This window comes from Chionomys nivalis, chromosome 9 (genome assembly GCF_950005125.1).
Source record: "Chionomys nivalis chromosome 9, mChiNiv1.1, whole genome shotgun sequence".
Classification (NCBI taxonomy): domain Eukaryota; kingdom Metazoa; phylum Chordata; class Mammalia; order Rodentia; family Cricetidae; genus Chionomys; species Chionomys nivalis.
This window is the reverse complement of record NC_080094.1, coordinates 4,006,650-4,030,087: the sequence shown is the minus strand read 5'-3', so window position 1 is coordinate 4,030,087 and position 23,438 is coordinate 4,006,650. Positions and strand designations below refer to the sequence as shown.

General features: G+C 49.8%; 1 protein-coding gene across 1 annotated transcript; it reads left to right on the top strand.

The window, feature by feature from the left end:
• Nucleotides 1-292: 292 nt before the first annotated feature.
• On the top strand, nucleotides 293-23,205 carry Edn3 (endothelin 3). Its single transcript, XM_057781322.1, has 5 exons — nucleotides 293-678; nucleotides 1,190-1,478; nucleotides 18,770-18,946; nucleotides 19,836-19,892; nucleotides 21,985-23,205. The coding sequence occupies exons 1-5, from the start codon at nucleotides 627-629 to the stop codon at nucleotides 22,019-22,021; spliced, it is 612 nt and encodes a 203-aa protein (XP_057637305.1). The 5' UTR covers nucleotides 293-626; the 3' UTR covers nucleotides 22,022-23,205.
• The last annotated feature ends 233 nt before the right edge of the window (nucleotides 23,206-23,438 follow it).

Sequence of the window (23,438 nt, the reverse complement as noted above, 5' to 3'; positions counted from 1 at the left end):
ATAGGCCTCAGCAAGGGTAAGCCACTGGTGAACAGGTCTTTCCCGCAGACTGATTTCAAACAAACAAGAAGCCTGTAGCCCTTCTGTGCAGCTCTTTCATGCTCTTGGAACTCTTGGTGTGGGGTAGGGTTGCTTTGGGCTGGGGAGGGTGTTGCACGTGTGAATCTGAGTGTAAGTGACCAGGGTGCGCAGGGGCAGAGGGTGGCCTTCGTGCAGCTGTTCGGGGGCCCCCACCCTACTCCACCCACGGGGAGCGCGGCGTCCCCGCCTCTCGCTAGCTCTGGGTGCGCCTGGGGCAAATGCGCCTCTGGTCGGCTTCCCCCACTGCGCTTGGAAAACGACCCCCGTGCGCCCCGGGTTCAAAGGCCCGACGCGGCAGCTCCAGCCCCTCGGAGGGGCGGGGAGGCGAAGGGGGTGGTGCGGGAGCCAGAAAAAGCCACAGCCGTCCAGCCCTGCGCAGGGATGGGCAGCGCGCTCTGAAAGTTCGTGACCGCCGCAGTCAACTAACTCTTTGCTGGGACGCGCAGCTCAGGCAGAGGCAGGACTACAAAGCTGTACCCGGTCCCAGTGCCCTTTCGAGAGCGGCCACCCTCCAGGCCCGGTGCTCCCGCGCCTGACCAGGGTTCATGGAGCCGGGGCTGTGGCTCCTTCTCGGGCTCACAGTGACCTCCGCTGCAGGTAAGCGGGAGGGGCGGGGCGGCGCGCCTCTCCACGCGGGAGTGCACACAAAAGGAAGCCAGGCGCGGGTCTGTGCTGCGGGAAAGCTAAGTGGAGCCTGACTCTTCACCCTCAAGTCTCCCAGGGACGGGCAGAGGGGCCTGAAGACACAATGATTACGTCCACTAAGTCTGGGGCTTTCAGTCTACGACACTTTGGGCACTTTTCAGAGACTACACAAAATAAAAAAATAAATAAATAAATCGTGTTTTCACCAGCAAGAGCAAATAGTTTTCAGACTTCACAGGGACTGAAAATAACTCAAGTTTTTTGTTTCTTTCTGAGTTTGCAGAGAGCTTTGTAAACTTTCCTAGGCATTTGACTTAGTTTGGAGGCTGCAGGGGAAATGCAACCAGCCCTAGACTTTGCAGAAGTTTGGTTGATTCTCATTCCGGTTTGTGGGGTGCGAAGGGGGGTCGTAGGGGTAGTGGGTGCTAAGCAATTTAGGAACCCTTCAATCTGCCTCCTGCAGGATTTGTGCCTTGCCCCCAGCCTGGGGGCTCTGGCAGAACCAGCGTGTCCCAGGACCCCTCTGAAGCTGGCTCAGAGGGGAACTGTGAAGAGACTGTGGCCCCAACAGCTGCACAGCCTAGAAGTCCTGGAAGTGCTGGTCCGGAACGGGGACTCGGCAGGTCTGGGGAGCAGGAAGCTCAGGGGACCCCTGCACACCCCCGACCCCGGCGGTGCACATGCTTCACATATAAGGACAAGGAGTGTGTCTACTACTGCCACCTGGACATCATCTGGATCAACACCCCCGAGTGAGTTGGCCTGGGGGAGGGAGCGTGGCTCTGTGCCAGACCGGAGGTGTCAGGTTCTTTGCATGGCCCTCAGCCCACCTTAGACCCCTGAATCTGCCGTGATGCAGAGTTCAAATCTTGCAGTGTTTCCAGCCACCATAGGTCCTATCACAGGTCAAGGGTGACTCACCTTTCCTCTGAGGACCTAGCCCCAGAGAAACTCAATCCTGGGTTTGAGATGTGGTGGGCAGGGAGCTAGGCAGGGGCTTTGGATGCCTGAGAAGTGTCTGAGTTCCAGTCCTGGGGGGGAGCTAAGTGGACTGAGCCTTGCTCTTAACCCTCCTTGGAAGTCTCTGAGAACAACCTGGGGCACAGGGGAGAGCAGGAAGGTGGGCTTGGCAGACCCGGATGGCATCCAATGGTTTCTTCCTTCCCTGCTGGTCTTGGAAGTCAAGCCAGAGCGACACATGAGCCTCACAGGACTGCCCTTCTCCAGGGCTGACCCCAGAGTCAACAGCCATGGCCACAGAGGGCCCCTCTGTCCACTCTTAAAATCTCTTAAACTCTACAAGGACCCAGGAGTAGGGTGCTGATGCAGTCTAGGGCAACCTTTGGTGAGGAGCACCTTTCCCGTTGGGGGGGGGAGGGTCTGGCCGTCTTGTCTTCCACTCGCACTGAACCTCTGGGATCTTGCTACACTAAAATGCATCTTGTAAGCTGGTAGGTGGCCTGACCTTGCTCCAGCCACCATCTCCAGGCTTCCTCTCTTGCGTTGCTCGCATCTTAGACTTGGTCTGGATGCTGCTAAAGTCAGTTCCTTGGGTGTTCTCTGCATTTCCAGGGACTTCTACTCAAACCTGCCTAAGGATTCTAGTCTGGGAGCTGGGGGATGACTGGGTGCAAACCCTCAGCCTAGAAAGGCCACTGACTGTTCTTCATGGCTCCCTTTCTCCAAAGCCCCATCCTCTCAGAGATCTGTGGGAAGTGGCCTTGAGGAGCCACTCACCCACCTAGAATTCCAATGATACCATGCACAGGAGAGAGGGTCCCTGTGGGATTCAGTGTCTTTTGAACCTGGTGGCAAGATCTCTAACCACATCCAGGTAGGTCTGAAATCTCCCTCACTTTGAGTGGCGGACAGAGTTGGTTTAGCCACCCTGCATAGGTCCTGGGCTCAGGTGAACCCTGGGTTTGTCTAATCATGGCTGCTGCTGTATTGAATCCCGTTGTCCTTTGCTGGACCAAGAGCTTCCTGGGTCCCACCAGTTCTGTAGATGACACCAACAGCATCATTTACTCTCCTTTTGTGTCTGATGAGGCCCTTGGACAAACTGTCAGTCCACCATGGGGAGATGGGAGGCTAACAAGGATGCATCTTGGACAGTTATAGATTGATTTTGGTTCTCCGAGCCTCAGACTCCTTCCTTCTTAGAACCACTAGTCCCCTGACCATTGTTTTCCTTGACTCCTAACCATCTGCCATCATGGTTCCACCAAATGAGCACCACAGAAATGGGGACACTAGGCAATCAGCACCAAAGAAATGGGGACACTTGGCAATCAATAGCAGCCCTGGGTTCTGGTCTTAGCTGGAGTCCCGTAGGAGAAAGAAGAAACTCAGCAGTAAGGGTCAGACAAGGTGGAGTCAGGAATTGGAAAACACCTTAGATTTCTGCCTGTCTTCAAGACCCCTGAGCACTCCTTGGGCAGGAAGTGGGGACTGGGACATGTCCAGAGGCTCTGTAAACACCAGAGATATTTAAGGTCCCGTGTTGGAATTGTGAACTGTCTTGTGAGGTGAGAAACTAAGCTCTGGGTCTTTTGTCTTTGCTAGGACAGCCACCTGAGGAGTGTCTCTGGGTGTCTGGTTGATCTCTCCCTTTCTTCCCCCACCTTGTTTTACTTTAAGCAGTGGGGAGAAAGGGGTGAACCCAGTGTCCTGGTGTCCCATTCAACCTCTTGGGAAAGAAAAATGACAGTTGCCAGACTTGAGGGCTTAGAATTCAAACAAGATACATATGTTAGCAGGGAGATGATTCCTGGATAGCCTTATTCTCTTCCTGCATTGTGCGTGCATTCTCTCTCTCTCTCTCTCTCTCTCTCTCTCTCTCTCTCTCTCCCCCTCCCCCTCCTTCCCTCTCTCCCCCCTCCCTTTCTCTCTCTTCATTCCCATCCTTCTCTCCTTACTTCCATTAAGTAGATCCATTTTCTCTCTTTAAAATGCTTGGACTAAGGTTTCTATGAGAGAAAAAGAGTTCAGCGGGCCTCCAGTGGAATGGGAGCGTCTGAAAAGGTACTGACTGGCACACACATATCTACTCCCCATCCCCCAGCCTCAGCCCTCCCTCTCACATTAGCCCTGTGCTAAGCAGACCTCATCTCATTCTCCAGATGCCCCCACCAGGATATGGTTGCTCTTGGTCCTTGTGGCTGACTGCTCAGGTTAAAGGAGGAGCCTTGTTCCTTGCTCCTAAGCTAAGGACTTAGACTTTGGGTGTTTCTGCTTCTTTGTGGTCTTCCTCTTCCTGCCTGCTCCATTGCATGGAGATCAAGTTCACCCTCTGCCTTTGTCTTTGAAGGGCACCAGTGAGGACCATGAGGATCATGTTGAGAGTAGGCTTGGTTCTACATCCGACACTCTGCAGGAGTGATGTTCGAAGTGGCCATCGAGCCCCATTCCACGTCTTCATGGAAAGCTAATGCTAGTTTAGGCCCAACGGACCTTTACTCTCCCAAGAAGATCTGAGATTCTCTGGTTCTCCCATGTTTCTCACACCCTGAGCCTAATCAGCCTCTTCCGGCAGCTCTCAGCATAGATGCTCCATCCATGTTGGCTGACTTTTAGATAAACCCTGAACCCGGTTGTGTTTCCTCCCTTTAACTGTTGCTGTGACTGTGGTCTGAAGGGCTTTCTCTCTCCCAGGAGGTCTCTTTGTCTAGTGTGTGTGGCCCTCTTCAGAGACCCTGCACGTCACTGCACTGTGGAGGTGCCTGTCTTTCCCAGTGCCTTCCTTACACATAACTCTCCTGTGCTCTCCGGCAAAGCCCACAGCCCCAAAGAGAAGCACATTCTCCCTTTCGCAGTTGCGCTTTTTGGCACCTGAGATCATAACTAACAGATGGCACAGTAACATCCTCCGAAAACTTGTCTTGGCCGTGTGAGGAACCCCAACTCCCTACAAGCTACAAGCAATTCGAATGTTGCCAACAAAGACAGAGACAAAATTCAAACCAAAGAAAACCCATCCCATCTTGTCCTTGAAATTTCAAAAGCCTTAGATAGGGAGTCGGGAGGGGGATGCATGGGATGTCACGTGTGTACACGCTTGCATGCTTGGGGCTTCCCTGCATATGTGTACTTAAAGTACACATATCCTATCTTCAAGGCGGGGGGGATTGTACCATTCAGGTCTCACCAGAGAGACGGAAGCAATAGGGTTTATATGTGTCACCATGTAGAGACAAAGAAAATACTCTTAGGTGATCCCAGCTGAAGGCTACCCATTGCTGGAAATTCCAGTGAGAGGTGGTGACACAGACTGGAGACCAAAGGGAACCTGGACTCAAACTTCCATCTTCGGTAGGGAACCTCCCTCTTGACTCTTGCGCTGCTGGTGAGATGAGGCCTATCTAGGTTGTGGGAGGCAATCTGCTGGCTCAGAGGGTACTATGAAAGTGATAATGACATCTGAAAAGGACCTTCACATCAGCTTCTAGACCGGTGCTTGACTCAGCAACTGGGCATTGAAACACAATTAACCCTCTTGAGACATTGGATCTAACATGCCCCACGAGGCAGTTTTCTTCTGAGGTGGATAGCTGACTGTAAACCAGTCCTACAAATAGCAACAGAGCAGTCAAAGACACCCAGCAAAGAGCCCAATGTGTGCTTCCCCAACTCTGCGCCAGGGGACCTACCATCTGTTAATCCCCTAGGGACATCTGAGGGAGGCCCTGTGAGGCTGTGATGGCTACCATGTTTCCCAAACAAAAATCTGAGCCACATGGCTGACAAGCAGGAATGTATTTATGGAAAGAATGGGGCAAGCCGTTGGGAATCGTGACTGCTGTCGTGGAAAGACTGGTAACTCTGATCTCCCGCTCACTCGCTCGCGGGCAGACTCTAGCAGCAGAGCCTTGCCCTTGAGTCCTGGCCATCTTCTCTGTATGGTAGGAGGGGCCATCAGCTCTCTGTTTCCTCTCTGTTGGGTGCAGATTCTGCTTCCAGCGGTGGGGCAGTGACCAAGGGGGTCTCCCTGAGTTACTCCAACTAACATCTCCTAAAGACATCTAGCCTGCTGCCCAACCTTTGCCAAAGCATGCCACGCTGACTTAATCCCGCAGGTATGACATTTGTTTTGGGTTCTTTCCTTCCCCTAAGAAGCAAAGGGTAGACTGATAATAATAACAGTTAGTACCACATTTGAACTTGCATTTGAAGGTCTTCTACCACATAGAATCACAAACCCCAATTTTACCATCTCTGTTCTACAAGAAGGGCATTTTAGCAGGCTTCTCAGAGAGTCTGCCCGACTGTTAGAAGATCCTAATGGAGCCTGTGGGTCAGGGGCCACATTTTCCTGCAGACTGGAGCCAGCTGTATTTCCCCTCATGAGTTCTGGGGATCCCAATAAAAGTCCCCCTATTCTGTGAGCCAGCCCTGGTGGGATTGGTTCTGGAGATGCATTTATCTGAGACAGAACTGCCTCTCTGGTGTTGGGAACATGGAATGAGTGACCGACTAGTCCTGATGACAGTGGCAGTGTGGATTGGTCACACACCACTTTGTGAGAGCTACCCGACTATGTGTAGTGTGTGTCCTCCAGAGTTTGCAGGAGGCTGGGTCATTTCCTGGAGTTACAGGGACACTAAGGGCAGGTGTGTGGCTTTTGGATCTGCCCTACCAGACTCCCTCTGTTCACCTTTCCCAGCACAGGCTTCTCTTCTGGGCTGTAACGAACCCTTTCATCCATGCATTTGATGTGTGTGTGTGTGTGTGTGTGTGTGTGTGTGTTCATATGTGTATGCCTACATGTGTCATGGAAGTGGAGGCCAAAGGTCAACATTGTGTGTTGTCCTCAGGCATTCTCCACATTAGTTTTTGAGACAGAGTCTCTCACTGGGCCTGGGGCTCACAGATTAAGTTAGGGTGCCCACCCAGCAGCTTCTAGGGGTCCCCCTGTCTTTATCTTCTCAACGCTGAAATTATGGACACAACACCACTATGCCCGACTTTTTATGTGGGTTCAGGAGATCCAAACTCAGTACTTCAGGCGTGTACTGCTTCATGACTGAGACATCTCCCCTTCCCAAGAAACGCCTTTATGGGTGCCATGTCACCATGGCAGTGGGGTGGGCTCTGGGACAAGGCTCTCATCTCTGGCTGTTTTTATTCTTTGCAATAGTGATGTTGATCCAAATACATGACTCTTTGGGATAACACATCTGGCTCTTTGCAGGATTATTATTATAGATATGAAGAAATGTATAAGCAAAAGCACAAATCGTGGGTCCATCCCATGCCCTCCATTTTATTTTGTTAGCCTTCAAGAGCCCTGAGTGGGCCCTCAGAGATGGTACTATGCATGCCTGCCATACCGGGGGGTTAAACCTGATGATGGAGATGCTGGGATAGCCCACTGGCTCTATCCTCTGAGTGGGATTTTCTTTCTTCCGACTATTGCTTCATGTGCATTTACTCTCTAAGGCCATGCCCCGACCCGCTCCTCACTGCCTACTGCTTTCACTAAGGGTCTGCAGAGAAGAGAGTGGGTTTGCTTGAATCCATCCTTCCTTGCTGTCCAGATTCTTATGAACTTTGGGTGAAAGACTCATGGCATTTAGAGAGTGAAGAGTGTGTGAAATGACCAGTACAAGTGTCTGGGGACTGGTCAGCACCGTGCGTTGAGCTGGTCACATGCAAGGTCTTGAAAATGTAGCCATCAGTACAGACACACCTCTCCATGGTGTGGCTGTCTTGCTAGTTCCCATCCCATGCTTGGAAGGCATCAATGACTAGACAATTCTTTCTCAAGTGCTAGGGAAGTCGACTTCTTGGACCATCTAACCTTGATCTCTCTCTTGGCCTGGAGTACCTACCAGTAAGTGTCTACTCTCTGTCTCTCTCAGACCTGCAGCACTTCCGGAGGCTTTGCTCCCAGTCTGCTTTGCTGTCCAGTTAGCAGAAAGGTTTCCAGACCTTGGGAGAAGGCGTGTCTGGCTGTCTCAGTGGCTGATAAGCAGGCACCATAAAGACACCTGTGGCCAAAGGTTGTTGCAGGTGGGAAGGGATTTTTGTTCCACCCTCTCCTGTTATTTCCTGTTGCTCCTCTTTGTTCTTGGTAAATAATCAAAAGGCTTGGGGACTGGGGCACAGTGCTCCCTGAGGTCCCCAGGACAGGCTCCCTTGGCACAGTAGGTGGCACCTTGCCCAGGGCAAGGTGAAGGCTCTGTTTGGAGTCTCTCCATTAAATCTCATGGGGAGTTGAAAGGAAGATAGGCCTGCCTTCTTACCTGGGAGAGTCTAGTGGACTCCCAAGAAGGGATTTGTAGCTGACAACCCCCAGGGTTGAGAACTCTGTTCTCAATCTCACTCCAGACCCAGGCCCTGAAGCAGGTACAAGGGACCAGGGGTCACCAGAAGTTATGCTGAGAAGGTTATGTACACGGGGATGCTCCGAAATAACTCCATGGTGTGCTTTCAAGAAGATTGTGTAGAAAATGACGCCAGCCAGATGCAGTGAGGCCAGGATCAAGGTTCTGACTACTCCCAGTTGCTCCCACTCCTGAGCTTGTGTTTTTCCACGCATCTGTTTCCACCTCCTCCTCGGGAGTCTAACACCTTGCATGTCAGTGTGAGTTTGAATAACTTAGTTCTTAGATCATTGACAGAAATACGCCTTTCTTGAAAACCTTGGGTTTCAGTTTCCAAGTAGGTTGCAAAGGTCTGCCCCTCAAGGTGACCTTTCCTTGAGTTCCCACTGACTGAAAGCCCTTGAGTCAAGGAGGATGAGAGATGCCTGGAAGCAAAGTCAGGCCAGGCTGGAATGCCGCTGAACCCTGCCTGAAACTCATAGGCAGCTTGATTTGAAGCAAGAAAGACTGGTAAGAGGTTGTGACCCTGTGTGACCCCAAGGGAGCTTTTGGATTTCTGCTAGATGAAAGGGGCGTCGCATCTAGTATCTTGGCCTTAAATCTGAAGGCCTTTGCAAGTCCCTGACATCTCTGGTGTGGCTTATTCCTACAAATTAAAACAAAGGAAGCCGGGAGGTAAACAATGCTTTCTTCAAGGAGGTTCCACAGCCGTGGCTGGGACCCGCCTGACTTCAACATTCCAGCTCTCAGTCCGAGCTGCACCCTAGGCTCTCAGCACATCTGCTGGGGAGCTGTTAGAGGGTCCATTCCACACTGCAGGAGCCCCTGCGGAACCCCTACTCAGTTCTATGTCACTTGAGAAAATGACCCACTCCTGTTCCCTGTGAGTACCATGGGTGTGAAACACATCCATGAGAAACACATCCATGCAAAAACTCACATGTGCATGCATGCATGCTCAACATACCTACATGGGTGCAAACACCTATGCCTCTCAGCTGTGCTCAAAGGGAGAACTGGCTTGCAGAATGGCCGGATGTGATGAGTGATGGTTGCTGTAGGAACAGGTTGCTTACCTAGGCACAGTTGAGGAGGTTAAATTCCCAGCAGTTCCCAGGTCTTCCTAGCATAAACCATCAGGGCAGGACCGTCCTGCTACATCTGCCTCAGCCCTGGCACAGACTCTAAAAGCCAAGAGTTCTTGTAGAACTTGGCAGTACTCAGCCTGCCCTTCTTTACGGCCTTCTGAGGCTGACTTAGCAAAAGGCTCTAATAAGCCGTGACTGGGACAGGCTCTTCGGCTCAGAGTCCTGTATCCCGACCCAGTAAGCTAAAAACCAGAGACACATTTGTTTCCTAGTCTGCTCCAGATGCCCAGAGACAAGGGTGGCCAGAGGGACAAATGGCCTATGGAGGGTAGGGGATGGAAAATTGCTTTGCCGAAAGACAGAAGCGACTGAGAACACAGACCTGATTTCTCTGTGTGTCTCTTGTCTGTCTCTAACAGGGACCCAGTATTTTTAGCTTGAGGGAAGTATTGGATTTATTGGCACCGCATGATGCCACTGGGACAGGCCACAAGCAAGACCTTGTCATCAGTGAGATGTTGTTAAGGAAGCCAGGTCACCTTTTCTGTCCTGACATGGACTCTCCTGGAAAGCGGCTGGGTGGGCACCATTCACATCCCGTGGGTGGTTTAAAGGGAGAAGTGACAGTGTCAGCGTTTTTGAAAACCCCCTCTACGGGGACCTCTCCTTCCAATACCTGCTCCGTTTTACCTCCACTGGCTCCACGTCTGGCAGCTATTTTGAGCCCCATCTGTCTACAGCTTTGCATAAAATTGTAATGAAGCCAGGTCTCGTGCCTACATCTGACTTGGAGATAGCCATGGTCAATTAGGATGGTGGGGCCTGAGAAACTCTAGCTCCTTTAATGCCTTTGTTCGTACAGTGGAGGGGAAGCTGGCTACTCCAGGCCTCTTTAGATGTCTTATTTTCTACCTACTTTATTTCTCTTGACTTTTCAGGGCAGAGCAAAGCCTTAACTCTTAAGCTTCCCCATAAACATGCCAGCGTGTGTTCCTATCTCCTCTATTCCTCAGACGCTCTGTGTGAAGAAGCGAGAGCTGGTTCTGTGTCCCGGTGAACTGGGAGCTGATGGTTTCTGTGGCTTTGGGTTTTGCTTATTTGTTTTTCTAAGGCCCAATTGGGTAAAAGCATTCTAAATATGGTTGGTAAGATCCTGGGAACTTCTCAGAGTGGTGGGCGGTGGGGAGGAGATAATGCTGAGTTGTGGTTGCTTTGGAGTCACATTCTAGGGCTTTCTCTGGAGATGGGTCCATTGATGATGCTTGTGTAGCGGCAAGAGTTCTTGAAAAGACCCAGGTGGGATGTGGAGCTAGGTGGGCCTTTCTAAGGAGCCAAACAACGCGCCACTTCTCAGGCCCTCCAGCAATGAAGAAACTCACCTAGGATCTCAGAGAGTCATCAGATTGCCTAGAGTCTCCTACTGAGGGCCACTTCCAGTCAGGCTCACGCCTCGTCCCTCTAGTTACCCTGAGGTGGAGCAATCTGAAGATCACACTTCTCCCAAGGAGACCCCTCTTATCACTAATGGTTTGCCTTACCGTCGCCATAGCAACCATCTAAAACAACTTTAGAAGGTGTGGTGATTCATATTGTCTGTCAACTGGATGATCCAGAAGCAGCTAGTCTAGTGGAGAAAGTTGTTGCGTGTCTGAGGGAGTTTGCAGGTGGGTACACGTTCCCTAAATATGAGCAGCACCAACCCATAGGCTGGGGTCCTGGGCTGAATATGAAAAGGGAAAATGAGCTGAGCAGCAGTGTTCACCCCTCACTGCTTCCTGCCTGCAAGTAGGATGTGCTAGCTGCCGCCTGCTCCTGCTGTGGAGCCCTGCCCGCTGTGATAGTCTGTGTTCCCGAATGGTGACCCTAAACCAACGTCTCCTTCCTTAGCTGGCTCTTGTCCACTATTGGAACACATCAAGAACAATCACTAACATGAAGAGGAGGAGAGATTGGTTTTGTTCATGGGAAGGGACACACCTCTCTGCAGTAACCTCCCTCCTCCTCCTGTTCCTTCTCCTCCCCTCCTTTTCATTTTGTTTTGTTTTGTTTTTTTCAAGACAGGGTTTTTCTTGTAGCCTTGACTGTCCTGGAACTCACTCTGTAGACCAGGCTGGCCTGGAACTTGAAGATCCACCTGCCTCTGCCTCCTGAGTGCTGGGATTACCCGCCTCAGCCGCCCCTGCAGGGCTCAGTGACATACTTCTAATACTTTATATCTACTCTCAGGGACGCCATCATGCTATGACTCCAGCCAGGGCTTAATCCTTTGATTAGGTCAGAACCTTCTGACCACTAATCCCCTAGGGTTTTGCAATCCAATAAAGTTGACAATTAAGATTAATTACCACATCTTGGCATTGCATGGCAGTCATCTCAGCTTCTTGGACAGCTGAGATGAGGGGATTGGAAATTAAAAGTGATCCAATGAGTTGAAGGCCAGAGTAGGCAACTTAGTAATAATAGGGAAAAGAAAGCATAGAGCCATGGTGGAAGAGTTGGCTCAGTGGTAGAGCATTTTTCTAGTTGCATAAGGCCCTAGTTCAGTTCCCAACATGGGGAAGGGGATTAAGCATATCTCCTAAAATGGTGGACGTAGGACCAAAACAGTAGAAACCTACTCAGCCAGGAAGGCATTCTGTACAGTTAGTGACATAGTGGAGACATCACCCTCTTCACGGAGCAGACACTTGTTATTGAGACCTTATGATAGTGTGCAGAGGTGACCAGGCAGACACAGTCAGTGACTCAGCTGGACAAAGTTCTGCTGTTTTGACCCCAGGAGATAGTGTCAAGGCTAGTCCCCAAGGATACCATACCTCCAGAAGAAGATATGCCTGCCAGTCTCAGAACTGATGGTGAGGGATCAGTGCTCAATAGTCATAACCATTGTTTAGAATTGCCTTAGAAGTCACCCATCAATCCCAGCATGGGACCCTTGGTGTCTCATAGCTCTGCAATCTCCATAGTCTTTAGCTCTTCCAGGGGGCTGGAAGGACTCTGCCATGGGCTTTTTCAACGTTGATCTGCAGCGGAAGCAAAGGAAGCTGCAGGTGGCCAGTTTTCTGCCCCCATGTTTATGAAACAAAAGGTGTGGATGAGATCCTATGTAGCCAGCAACTGCACATGCGTGTTTCCTGCTTGGGGACTGAGGACATGTGGAATGTAGGTTTCCTGTGCCATTTTATCCTTAGAGGTTGGAAGGCCACCCTGTGGGCTGTGTGGCGTAAGGCCTGACCCATAGCAGACTTCTGTAAAAGCTTGACGAGCAAGCAAGGAAGGAGGCAAGAAAACCTCAAGCCTCCCAATTGGTTCAACCAATTGTCTGGAGCTGGGCTCTGGGCGGAGGGATGGAGGCAGGTAGTGTGTTTGCTTCCACCTGCTCAAGGATGGCACATCAAACTTGCCATTTTACCATGGCACAGATGGAAAGAAAGGACTTCAGCCAGCTCAGTTTGTTGCTTTTGTCCTAATTCTTTAGTTTATTGGTGCAGTGCAAAACGTCTCTGCCTGGAGAGTTGGCCTTCCTGTCATACCCAAGAGTATGATTGCCAACTCTTAAGGATAGCGTCCAAGCTCATTGGGTAGAGCCACCTGGCACGGAGCAGCCCCACAATGCCTTTTGACCTTGTGCCCCGTCATTAGGAATTTTGGGAGAGAGACTGGGTGGCTCATCTGAGGAACGGCAGGGGAAACTGAGGCAGGTAGCTGGAGGGATGAGTCCCCAAAGGAACATGGGAAACTGGATTCAAGGAGACAGGAAGTCCTGATATGAGCCCCAGGCTCTGGATGGAGAAGTTTCTACGTCCCATCGTTGGTAGCGAGGCTTCTATCTCCAAGGCTGTCTTCCCCCATCCCATGCCTTTGTACACAGTAGGCATCTAATAGATGTTTATTGACATGATGAGAGCTGTTCTCTGGCACTTGCACATCTTGCCACACTGAAGAGAACACAGTTCTAACTGACTAGTGTTTCAGAGCTAGTAAATAAGATGGAAGTCACCACCATCCTTGCCTGAAGGTTTAAGATGATGGGCAAGTGGCTCCGTCTAAAGAAGACTTTGCTGGAATCCAAAACTGAGCCATGGCTAGACAGCACACGAGGACCTCAGATGGGGTTTCTCTGGAGCTTGGGAAGCAGGAGTGAGTGATGCTGCTGTCCCCTGACCACCCACAGCTACTGGGAACCATTGATTTCTCCTTTTGGTGCCAGCATGCTCCCCAAAGCACTGGGAACTGCATGCTGGGTTACCCCATTGTCTTTTCTTGCCTGTTTCAGAAGAGAATACATGAACCAAAGGAGACAGATCGTGAATTTGACACATCTCCCGAGAGTAGAATGAGCATTCTATACTGTTGGGGAGACGTTCAACCAGAACTTGGGTTTCTTCTTTTTTTTTTCTTAACGTAAAACAACAACTCTGTTTATATAACAAAATAATAATAGGCACAAATTTTGTCAGTGTTTCTCTGCCTGGCTGGCTTCACGTTTTGAGGGAAGCCACTAGCCCAGGAGATGCTCACTATAGCCATATCTGCAATAACCAAGCAGAAACTTATTGCAAGTACTATAGCCCGGGGTTGAGTGGGCTGCTTTTTTGCACCAGCTCAAGGCATGTGGGGCTGCTTCCCAGATAACCCCGAGTTGTGGAAGAGAAGGTGAGCAGCACACTGTTGGATGGAGGCGGCTGACCATGCCAGTATGCTAGCCTGAATGTGAATCCTTTCTTCATATGCAGGCCCTTCTGTCTGCTTTAATATGCTTGCCCAGACCCTTCTCCAGCACGTGCTGCTAAATGCCGTTCAGTGGGGAAGCGAAGAATGCTGTTTCTTTTTCATCTGATCCACTTCCCTGATGGGTTTGAACTCAGCAGGTGATGCCCGTCTGCCGATTCCCAGCTGTCCCCTTGTTGTGTCTGTGCCCATCCTTACACGTCCCATGCAGCTACCAGCTTCACTGTTAGAAGGGCAGAGCTCACTCATTTCTCTAGGAAAAAACCCAGAACCAGAAACTTTTGTTTTGTTTTAAGGTCATTTTCCTTGTTTGAAAACTTCTCATGGCAAGATGAATGGAGGATATTTGCCGTGGCACTGCAGATGAAGACTGAATGCAGGCGTTTGGGGAGTTTAATATTTAATAACATTTATATATGACATTTGGGAAAACTTGAAAAATAAAGACACTGTGGTAAATAAGATTCTGGCATCTTCATCGCTGATTAAATGATGAGTGTTCTCAGTACATAAGTTGAGAGATAATTTATTACGCAAACACACAGAGCAGTGGATACTGCATATGTAGGTATGATGGAGAATGTTTTGTTTATCCATCGCTTCATCTGCTTCTCTTGTGTGGGCCTCTGTGGTACAACTGACATCAACAGAAGCAAGGGCTGCCTGTCTTCGAGGAGTTGCCTTCTCACACCCTCCTGCTCAACTGTAGGCTGTCAGAGTTGGGCTCTCCGCCAACTGAATTCCACTTCCAGGGCTCCGCTATGAAGTCGTTCACATTGCTCATTCAGGGGATAGTGACAAAGGGCGGTAACACAAATGATTCTCGTGAGGTGGGCGGTGGTGCCCGACCTGCCTGCCAGAATGAGCAGAATGAGAAGGCAGGGATGGCGTTGCTGTGGTTTTCTGGTTCTTTTATTGCTTAGTCACACATCGCAAACACAACAGGCCTGATAAGTGGAATTTTTCTATAGATGAAGCACAACTTCTCAAACCAATTAAATAATCAAAGGACCTAATTTTCATCCACTGCTAACTCTTTGCTGAACATTTTCCCATGCAGTATCTCATTCCAGCAAAAGCCTGGAAGTCCTTTTGTATACTGAGAGGATGGGGTACTGGTTGTGTAAACAATTTACAACTTAACAATGGAATTACCAGGTAATCTCTCTGCACTCTGTATGCTTTCTATGCCTGAACATACATGCTTGACATTTCTCTTTTATCAATTTTCATCTCCCAGTAGCATGTGAATTCTTATAGGCATGGGTGTATCTATATTTCACACTTGAAATAATCCTGGCCAGTGGCGTTTCTTTGAAATGTGTTTTCCGTGACTGAACTCATTAATCTGCAAAGAATCTGGTCTTGTTAAGTTGGGATCAACCAAAGGCTCAATCAATGTCTTCGTTCATTTGCTTTCTCTCTCTCTCTCTCTCTCTCTCTCTCTCTCTCTCTCTCTCTCTCTGTGTGTGTGTGTGTGTGTGTGTGTGTGTGTGTGTTTATGGCGGTTGTTCTCTTGAGACAAGATCTTACTCTGGAGCTCACCCTGGTCCGTGTAGCTGAGGTTAAGGTCTACTGGAAGTGACCCTCCTCCCTCGTTCTTATTCTGCTTTGAGTCAGGTCCAGGACTAGTATAGAAGAAGTAAAAAGCCAGCTCCCTGCTCTGTTTCGTTGACTTTGACTTTGATTTCCAGACAGTCGTATAGCCCAAGCCGGGCCTCAACCTTGTTATGTAATCAAGATTAGCCTTGACCATCCATCCTCCCATCGCCACCTCCTGAGTGCTGGGAGTACAGGCGCTAGCTCCCACGCCCAGCTCTGCTCTCTGTTTATGAGGAGCAGGTTTTCGGCAGTCAGATCTGGGCAGAAAACTCCCAGACCTGATGTAGAGGCCCACCCGTGGCCCTCCTTTGGCCATGCATCTTCCACCCGTTGCAAGGAGACTCTGAACTAAAAAGTACACTTTCTAAACAACATTCCCTGTATTCTGAGTCCTGGGATACCCCTATCTGAATCTTCTGAGCTGTGACCCTTCTAGGGCGTTGTGTGGACATTATCTAGCGTCTGACACTTAAGAATACAAAGGACCCAGGCACATATTCAACCTGCAGGGCAGGTGCTGGCAGGCTGTGAGCAGCAGATCTTGGGATACAGCCGGGGAGTGCTGAGGCAGCCTTGGTGTGGGATGGAGCCGGATGGAAGGTTGTCAGTGCTGATTTGTCATATTTCTTCTGAGAACTCTAGTGAATACCTGGGTCCCTACTGCAAGACTATTATTCTGAGGTATTATAAATGTCATTTTTCCAGGTTGGGGGATAGGACTCTTAGAAGCATTTATCAAATTGGCCAATAATCTTTTACTATTTAGATCTGGAGTAGGTGGGCCTCCATGTTTGAACTTTTGTTCCAAACACTATAACATGTTCACTGGAGAGGGCACGCCAAGGAGCTCTGGCCAGCTCCTAAGAGCCCTCCATCCCCTGGGGAGGGGGCTCAGCTCTGTAAACACTCTTTGAAGCTGTCGGGGGCGTTTGCACATGGCTTTTCTTGAGGCTGCTGGGGAAGTGCTAACACATCTCTATTAACAAACATGCAGTTGTCTGGTTTCCTTACTTTTAAAACAGTTTAGGCAGAGCGTTCGGCTTCCTCTGAGTGACTCTGCGACACACCGGTGCACAGTCAACTGACAGCCGTCTCAGGATTGCAGGTCTCCATGTCAATGGAGAGATGGGACCAAGCTATTCCTCATGTGTGATTTCCACCAAGAAGCAGAGGACCTGCTTTAATGTCAACACTTAGAGATTTACTGTAACCCTGTTACTGGGAAAATATACCTTCAGCCAAATCGGGCCACAACAATGACCACATTATTCTTCTCCCCGCCCCCACTCCTGTTCCTGAGAAAAGCTCCAAGTTCCAATAAGACCTTCCTTCTCCCTGTGCAGTGCTCAGCAGCTGGGCCTATCTGGGTTGGCAGGGAACCTCGCTTTTCCACTTCTTAGGGTGCTTGGTAGCGAGGGGCAAAAGCAAGAGGGCCAGGGGGTGGGTGAGGTTCTCTTAGGTCTCCAAGCCAGCAGGGAAGCAGGCTGCTGGTGTGAGCATCTGGTCCCCTCAGGCCACCCAGCCTGGCTCTCCTCAAGACCCCCAAAAGCCTTCATAGCCGCGTGCTTCTAAGGAAAAGAAATTCAATTTGATTTTATTTTGAAAACACAGAGAGGATTCGAGGCCACCCTTTGAGGTGGATAATTGGTGATACTCTGTGGGACTCAGAGAAACGGGGATGAACAAGAAGGCCCTGACTTACTGGAAAAGGGCATTTGGCCCCATAAGTTTTCTCAGATTCTTAGTAATGTGTCCCCCAGACCAAGTTCAGTTACGTTAATGAATTAAGCATGTGGTTTTAACTTTTTCTCACTTAACTCTAGAAGTCTTTTTTCTCCAGAGAATGAGCCGTGGTTGGGCTGTGCTCGCTCTTAAAACCAGATTTAAACATTTATTGCCCTAGATGACACGCCTCCCAATCCCGGCCGTAACCAAAAGTGGTTGATCACTTCAGACAGTTTTTGCTGCTCAATAAGACCTTCCCACCATGAATTCTGTTCTCAGCCGCCCCACTGAGGTAGTGGCGACGGCTCCCCAAGAGCATCGAGTATACCCGCTGGTGTTTGTCTCTTTGAGGAAGCTGCATCTGGGGTCCAGGGTGGATTTCTAAGAACTGTAATTGCATCTGCCCCATTTTCTCTAGTGCCAGCTGCAAGGCCTGCCCTGGAGTTCATTCAGTGAGCACTAAAGTTGCTAGGGTCAGCCTCAGGTATGGAAGGCCTTACTGGCACCGAGTCAGGCCCCAGACAAGGACCAGCACATGGGTCAGGTCCAATTTCTTTGTCAGGAGCACTGGGTAAATGAAGGACAGGTTCTTGGCAGGAAAGTCCAGTGGCTCATGGGTATGTGTGTCTGTGAGGCTGGTGTCAACCCTAGGCATCAATCTCAAGAGTCATCCACCTTGCTATGGGACAGTTCTCTCAGTGGCCTAAACAGTTAGACTGACTGGCCACCAAGCCCCAAGGATCCTCCTGTCCTAACTCCTCCCTAGCATTGGGAGTTTAAGCACATGCCAACACACCCAGCTCTGTGTGCATTCTGAGAGCTTAACTCAGGCCCTCATGTGTGCAAGGATTTTACCTGAGATGGACTAGGGATGGGCTACAGGTCTGGGCTGATTCTTATGACCTGCTATGCAGGAGCCTGCATGGTTTGATCTGGAAAAGAGAAATATAGACAGAAATTTCTGTCCCACCTGGTCCCGTAGCCATTCAGTCCCAAAGAAACACTGAGAGGTTTATATTAATTATAAACTGTTTGGCCTATATTGTTCAGGCTTATTACTAACAAGCTCTTATAACTTTAACTAACCCACAATTTTTGTCTGGGTTTAGCCACATGGCTTGGTACCTTTTCTCAGTAAGGCATTCTCATCTTGCTTCTTCTGTGTCTGTCTGGTAATGGTGTATCTGCCTTTCCTCTTCCCAGAATTCTCCTAGTCTGGTTGCCCCACCTATACTTCCTGCCCGGCTACTGGCCAATCACTGTTTAATTAAACCAATACAAGTGACAAATCTTTACAGTTTACAAGAGTATCATCCCACAGCAGAGAGAAACCCAACAGTGTACCTGGAGGAGCTTGCAGCCTGGCTTCAGGCACCTCAGTGAGGTGTATCAATTCTGCATGGCTGTAGGGGCAATCAGTTCTTCCCTGGGCCTCCTCTATGTCTTTCCATCTCTGCCAACCATTTGGATGCTGGGTTCCCTCCAGATGGTTCCCATCTAGCATACTACAGTGGGGTGCTTTGCCCTGGAGTGGCAGGACAGACTTTCCTCATGTCTCTCCATGCTCTGCAGACAGACTGTGCCCTATGGACTGTCCAACTACAGAGGAAGCCTTCGAGGAAAGAGGTCCTCCGGGCCATTTCCAAACAGCTCCCAGCCTTCTTCACGAACACGCTTGCGCTGTGCTTGTATGGGAAGAGATGACAAGGCCTGTGCACTCTTCTGTGCGCACACCGCAGATATCAACAGGTATGACACACCCTCTAATCCTACTCATGTCTAGGTACAGGTCACTGAGGGGCAAAGCTAAACCTGGGGCTTCACACAGTGGGTGAAGGGTGGCTTGGCCAGGTTCTCAACTGCCCTTGCCTTTCAGAGGAGAGGTCAGAGCTTCTGCAGCCTGGAGCTCCACAAAGAGCCAGAAGAGTTAAGGCCCCACCCATCTCCATGTGTATTTTGAGTTTCTTTGCAAACAGCAATCAGTAGTTGATATTCTCAACACCTCACACAAAGGACCCCTTGACCTGGGTTACCCATTTGATTTCTCTGTAACCCCTGAATCTCCTCTCTGAGTCTGAAACTGCATGGTCTTCTCAGCTGCACAGAGAAGCACATAGGTCCATTTTGAGTGGAAGCCACCATACTTGCCCTGGGGTGGCCACCTGGACCACTGTTCCTTAGATAACAGAAAGCTTTTGGCTCCTCTTTCCCTTCACACTGAGCGAAGACTCATCAAGCCCCCACAGGCAGAACAGCCTATCATCAGCCTGAAGGAAGGGTGGAATGGTTTGGCCATGATACTCGTGTATCCTCCTTTATGAGCCCAACAATCTGAGTAGAGAGAACCCAAAGTCGAGCGGGTGGGCATGGTATCCACAGGGCTGGGCTCTGCCATCTGGAAAGCCTGGTGCTTGCTGCTCCTTTGTTCTCCCAACTGGGGTTTTATGAATATGAGGGGTGTGTTTGGTACTCAGACGTCCACCCACTGAGTCCACAGTCCTACAGTAGGTGCTTGGAACTCAGTTCTTGGGGAATATACTAATGTGCTTGTTGGTGGGGAAGAGGAAGTCGTAATTTGACACCCCCAAACCAACCACATGAAAATACTAATTTCTGAAAAACTGCTGTGTCCCCACAGTGATTCCTGGAGACCAGCTGCAGAAGAGAAGGGGGAGACCAGAGGCACACGTCAGAGGTGAAGATGGGGTGCATTCGTTCAGGGGCACAGGGTGGGTGAAGAGAGGTGGCATCTGGTCTCAATGAGTGACAGCTGGGGCTCCAGAGCTCCAGGGGTCCCCCCCAATAGACACTGGCTCCTTTTGGTCTGTCAGCTCTTGATGCTATTGTCCCCTCTCCGGTCCTCAGTAAACCCTCTGTGCTTTTGGAACACCTTGTGCACCTCTTCCTTCCAGGGTGGTGACAGCCAAGCCAGCTACCTGCCGTTCTTACAGCTCTCTGCTTCTCTAACAGAGTGATCCCTGTTAAATTATCTCTCCACAATGGGCAGTAGACCCCACCCCCATTTCCAGCTCATTTTGTTATTGCTTTAATAGCTGCTTCTGTTTGTTTGTTTGTTGTGTGCTGATTTTGCTTGTTTGTTTTTGTCTTTTTGAGGATATTTTTGGTTGATATTTGGTATGAGCAATCCTGAGGGCTTCCTGCAAGCAGGCTGGGCTTATTTGACAATTCTATCAATCAGAAATCATTATTGATAATGGCTCAGCCACACATCTGCAATGGGATGGTAATTTATTTTTATAATAATAACCTGGAGAAGGCTTCAGGTCCAACAGGGAATAACCAAGGGGAGATCAGAGCAAGGCCTGCAACAGGAGTTTCCCAAATTCACGAGATGACTTCCAGTGGTCTAGAGAAAATGGAAGGAAGCAGAGAGGTCGGAGAGACAGCAGGTCCTCAGAGAGAATGTGCCAGATTCCAGCTGGTCCCCACTCAGCTTCCTCCTCTTTCTTCCTCCCTCCCTCCCTCCCTCCCTCCCTCCCTCCCTCCCTCCCTCCTTCCTTTCTTTCTTTCCTTTCTCTCTTTATCACTTTTTTTCTACCCTAACCAAACTTCTGTTGATAAGAGCATGGTGTGATTAAAGCTATTTATCCATCAAATCATTTCCGCATGCATTCATTCAGCCGAGACTTGTCATGCACCTGCTACAAGCTGGGACCTCACTATCCTGGACATGCGGAGAATGGGGCAATAGGTCTTCTTTAGTTTGTTAGTGGTGAAAGCAGACAGCAGACAAATATAGACACTACAAGCTGAGGCAAGAACAGGAAAACAGGATAGAAAGCGCTGGGGGGGGGGGCTGTGGTTTGTGATTGGGTAGACAGGAGCCATCTCACCAGCCAGGTGACCTTAGCACAGAGGTGAGGAAGGAAATACACGGATACAGGATACGGGAGGGAGGGGAGTTTCAGACAGGAGGAGCTGGAGGGACGGATGTTCTGGGACTTATCCAAAGAACAGCCATCATAGGAGATGTGTGCAGAAAACACATGATGCTGGTATGCCTGTGTGTCACGTGATGCTGTTATGCCTGTTCTGTCACGTGATCAAAGGCTGAGATCAAGATGCTGGAGAGACAGTCTGACCAGTCAAGCCCTCACTGTGCAAACCTGAGAGTGACGGCTGGGGTGGCAGAGAAACTGCTCACTGAGGCTCTCTGGACAGCTATCCCAGCCTAAGCAAAAAGCTCCAGGTCCCCGTGAGAGAGACCCTGTTTCCAAAAGAAGGGGTTCTGAGGGACGACACCTGAAGTGATTTCCCCCTCACCCCATCCACACACTCAGTCAAAAATGAGGTTGAATTTGGTGGCAGGAGTCCCACTGGAGTCTGTCAAAGAAGCCTTCCGGAACCTTCTACGTCATGTAAAGTTCTTAGAAGACAGTTTCTGCCAGAGGAACGTCTTTGATCCAGCCAGCCTCCCTGCTTCTCTGCGAGACTTGAGTTAATAATGGCCAGAGTCACACCGAAGCCTGAACAGCCAAGGAAGGCCTCCCAGTGGCCACACCCACTGTTATTGCTCTCAGTGGCCACACCCACTGTTATTGCTCTCAGTGGCCACACCCACTGTTATTGCTCCCAGTGGCCACACCCACTGTTATTGCTCTTTTCACACCTTTGTGTGCAGCCTCTGAAGTCGCTCAGCCCTGGGAAGGGGAACTTCCAAGCAGGACACAGCTAGAGGAGTGGTCAGAAATCACCCCCTCAAGTCGGAAGAGCCTGTGCTGTAGTGACACCCCTCTTTTTTCTTTTGTTCTCTTTCCTTGAAATAGGTTGAAGTCAAAGACAGATAAAGGCCGCCGGCCATAGCTGTGTGCTACCAATGCTTCTTGCTTCCTGCAGAGAACTTCACCCTCCTCTCCCTGCCTGCCAACTGCCTTCCAGGAAAGAGCCATTGTGCTTACTTACACAGTTCAAATTTCCTCTTTAGGGACAAGGAGGGAATTGACCTGAGGGGGGGGGGTGGGAGAAAGAAAGAAAAACCCATTCAAAGAGCCCCCACTTTCCAGTATACCCCTACCCCAAGAATGCCCAAATCCAAAAGACCCCAGCTTCCCTAATGGGAAAAATGATCCCAGATGTGCCCCGGGGGCCAGATGCCTGCAGCTCCGGTTTCACGGGGAATTGTTTGGGAGGTATGTTAACTCTGAAAGCTACTTACTAGCTTCTGACATGACTCCTCTTGGAGAGTAAGTGGACACCAGGCTGGCTCTTTACAAAAGTAAACATACGACCATCTCCTAGAAGATGCAGGACACCCATGTGGCCGGAGTAGCCCTGTTCTGCAGCCTGCCAGGCCTGCCCGAGTTAGAGGGTGCAAGGCCAAGTCCTAGCTGTGCTAAATGTCTAGCTGTGCTTGGTACTCACCAAAAGAATGGATCTCAAAAGCGGGAAGAAAAGGAAGACAAGTAACCTCGACATTTGTGAGACAAACAAGAGAAAACACATTCTTGATGGTTTTGAACTCTGGGGCACACAGCAAAGAGCTGTGGGTTCTGGGGGATGGCCTCGTGTCAGAGCTCCCAAGCCTGCCTTGCAGGGAGCTGCCCTGAGGAGAGTCCAGCTCAAGGTTATTAGGCTAAATATCTGCTTTCATGAATAAATGTGGATCTTTAGGGAGTGACTGCAAAATAAGCTGGAAACACAAACTCCTTGTACATTATGTAAATTCCTGTTTATCTATATAATTGGCAACAACTGGGAATTGTAACTCCTGATGCTTTAAAATCTTTTAGTTGAACTCTTTCTGCTGTGTTCATGGAGAGTGTGCGCTGGGGAGTGGATCGTGAGTTCCCATGTAAACTCGGCTATGCGGGCCCAGCTGGGGACAGTCTGCCCACCTCCCCACCAGGCTTCACATCAATGAGAACCTGTCTTTGGGTAGGGTACCATGTGGAGACACTTTAGATGGTGTGTGAAGTGGGGTATTAACCAGATGTTGAACTTCGGAGGAGCGCCTCCTAAGTTATTCCAGGTGTGATTGTGCCCGTCTATTGGGGAGGGGAGGGTGATGGTTTGCTGGGGGGGATGTACAGTTTAGAGAAGTAATTATTTATTGGGGAACTATTTTCTACTTAACTCCTTTATGGGATCTCTTAAAAGTAAAGGCACTGTAGATAGGTAACTAGACAGACAGATAGAATTTAAATCGTGTTCAGGATCCAAACTTATACTCCTTAGAGCTCTAGTTAGCATGTTTAAATCACATATGCACTCTTTTGGCCCA

What these genes read in the sequence shown, in the direction of transcription:
- Edn3 (XM_057781322.1), top strand. Translation starts at nt 627, where the DNA reads ATGGAGCCGGGGCTGTGGCTCCTTCTCGGGCTCACAGTGACCTCCGCT. An exon ending in ATCTGGATCAACACCCCCGA is followed by an intron (nt 1,479 to 18,769) that starts GTGAGTTGGCCT and finishes CATGCTCTGCAG; the next exon opens with ACAGACTGTGCCCTATGGAC. An exon ending in ACCAGAGGCACACGTCAGAG is followed by an intron (nt 19,893 to 21,984) that starts GTGAAGATGGGG and finishes TCCTTGAAATAG; the next exon opens with GTTGAAGTCAAAGACAGATA.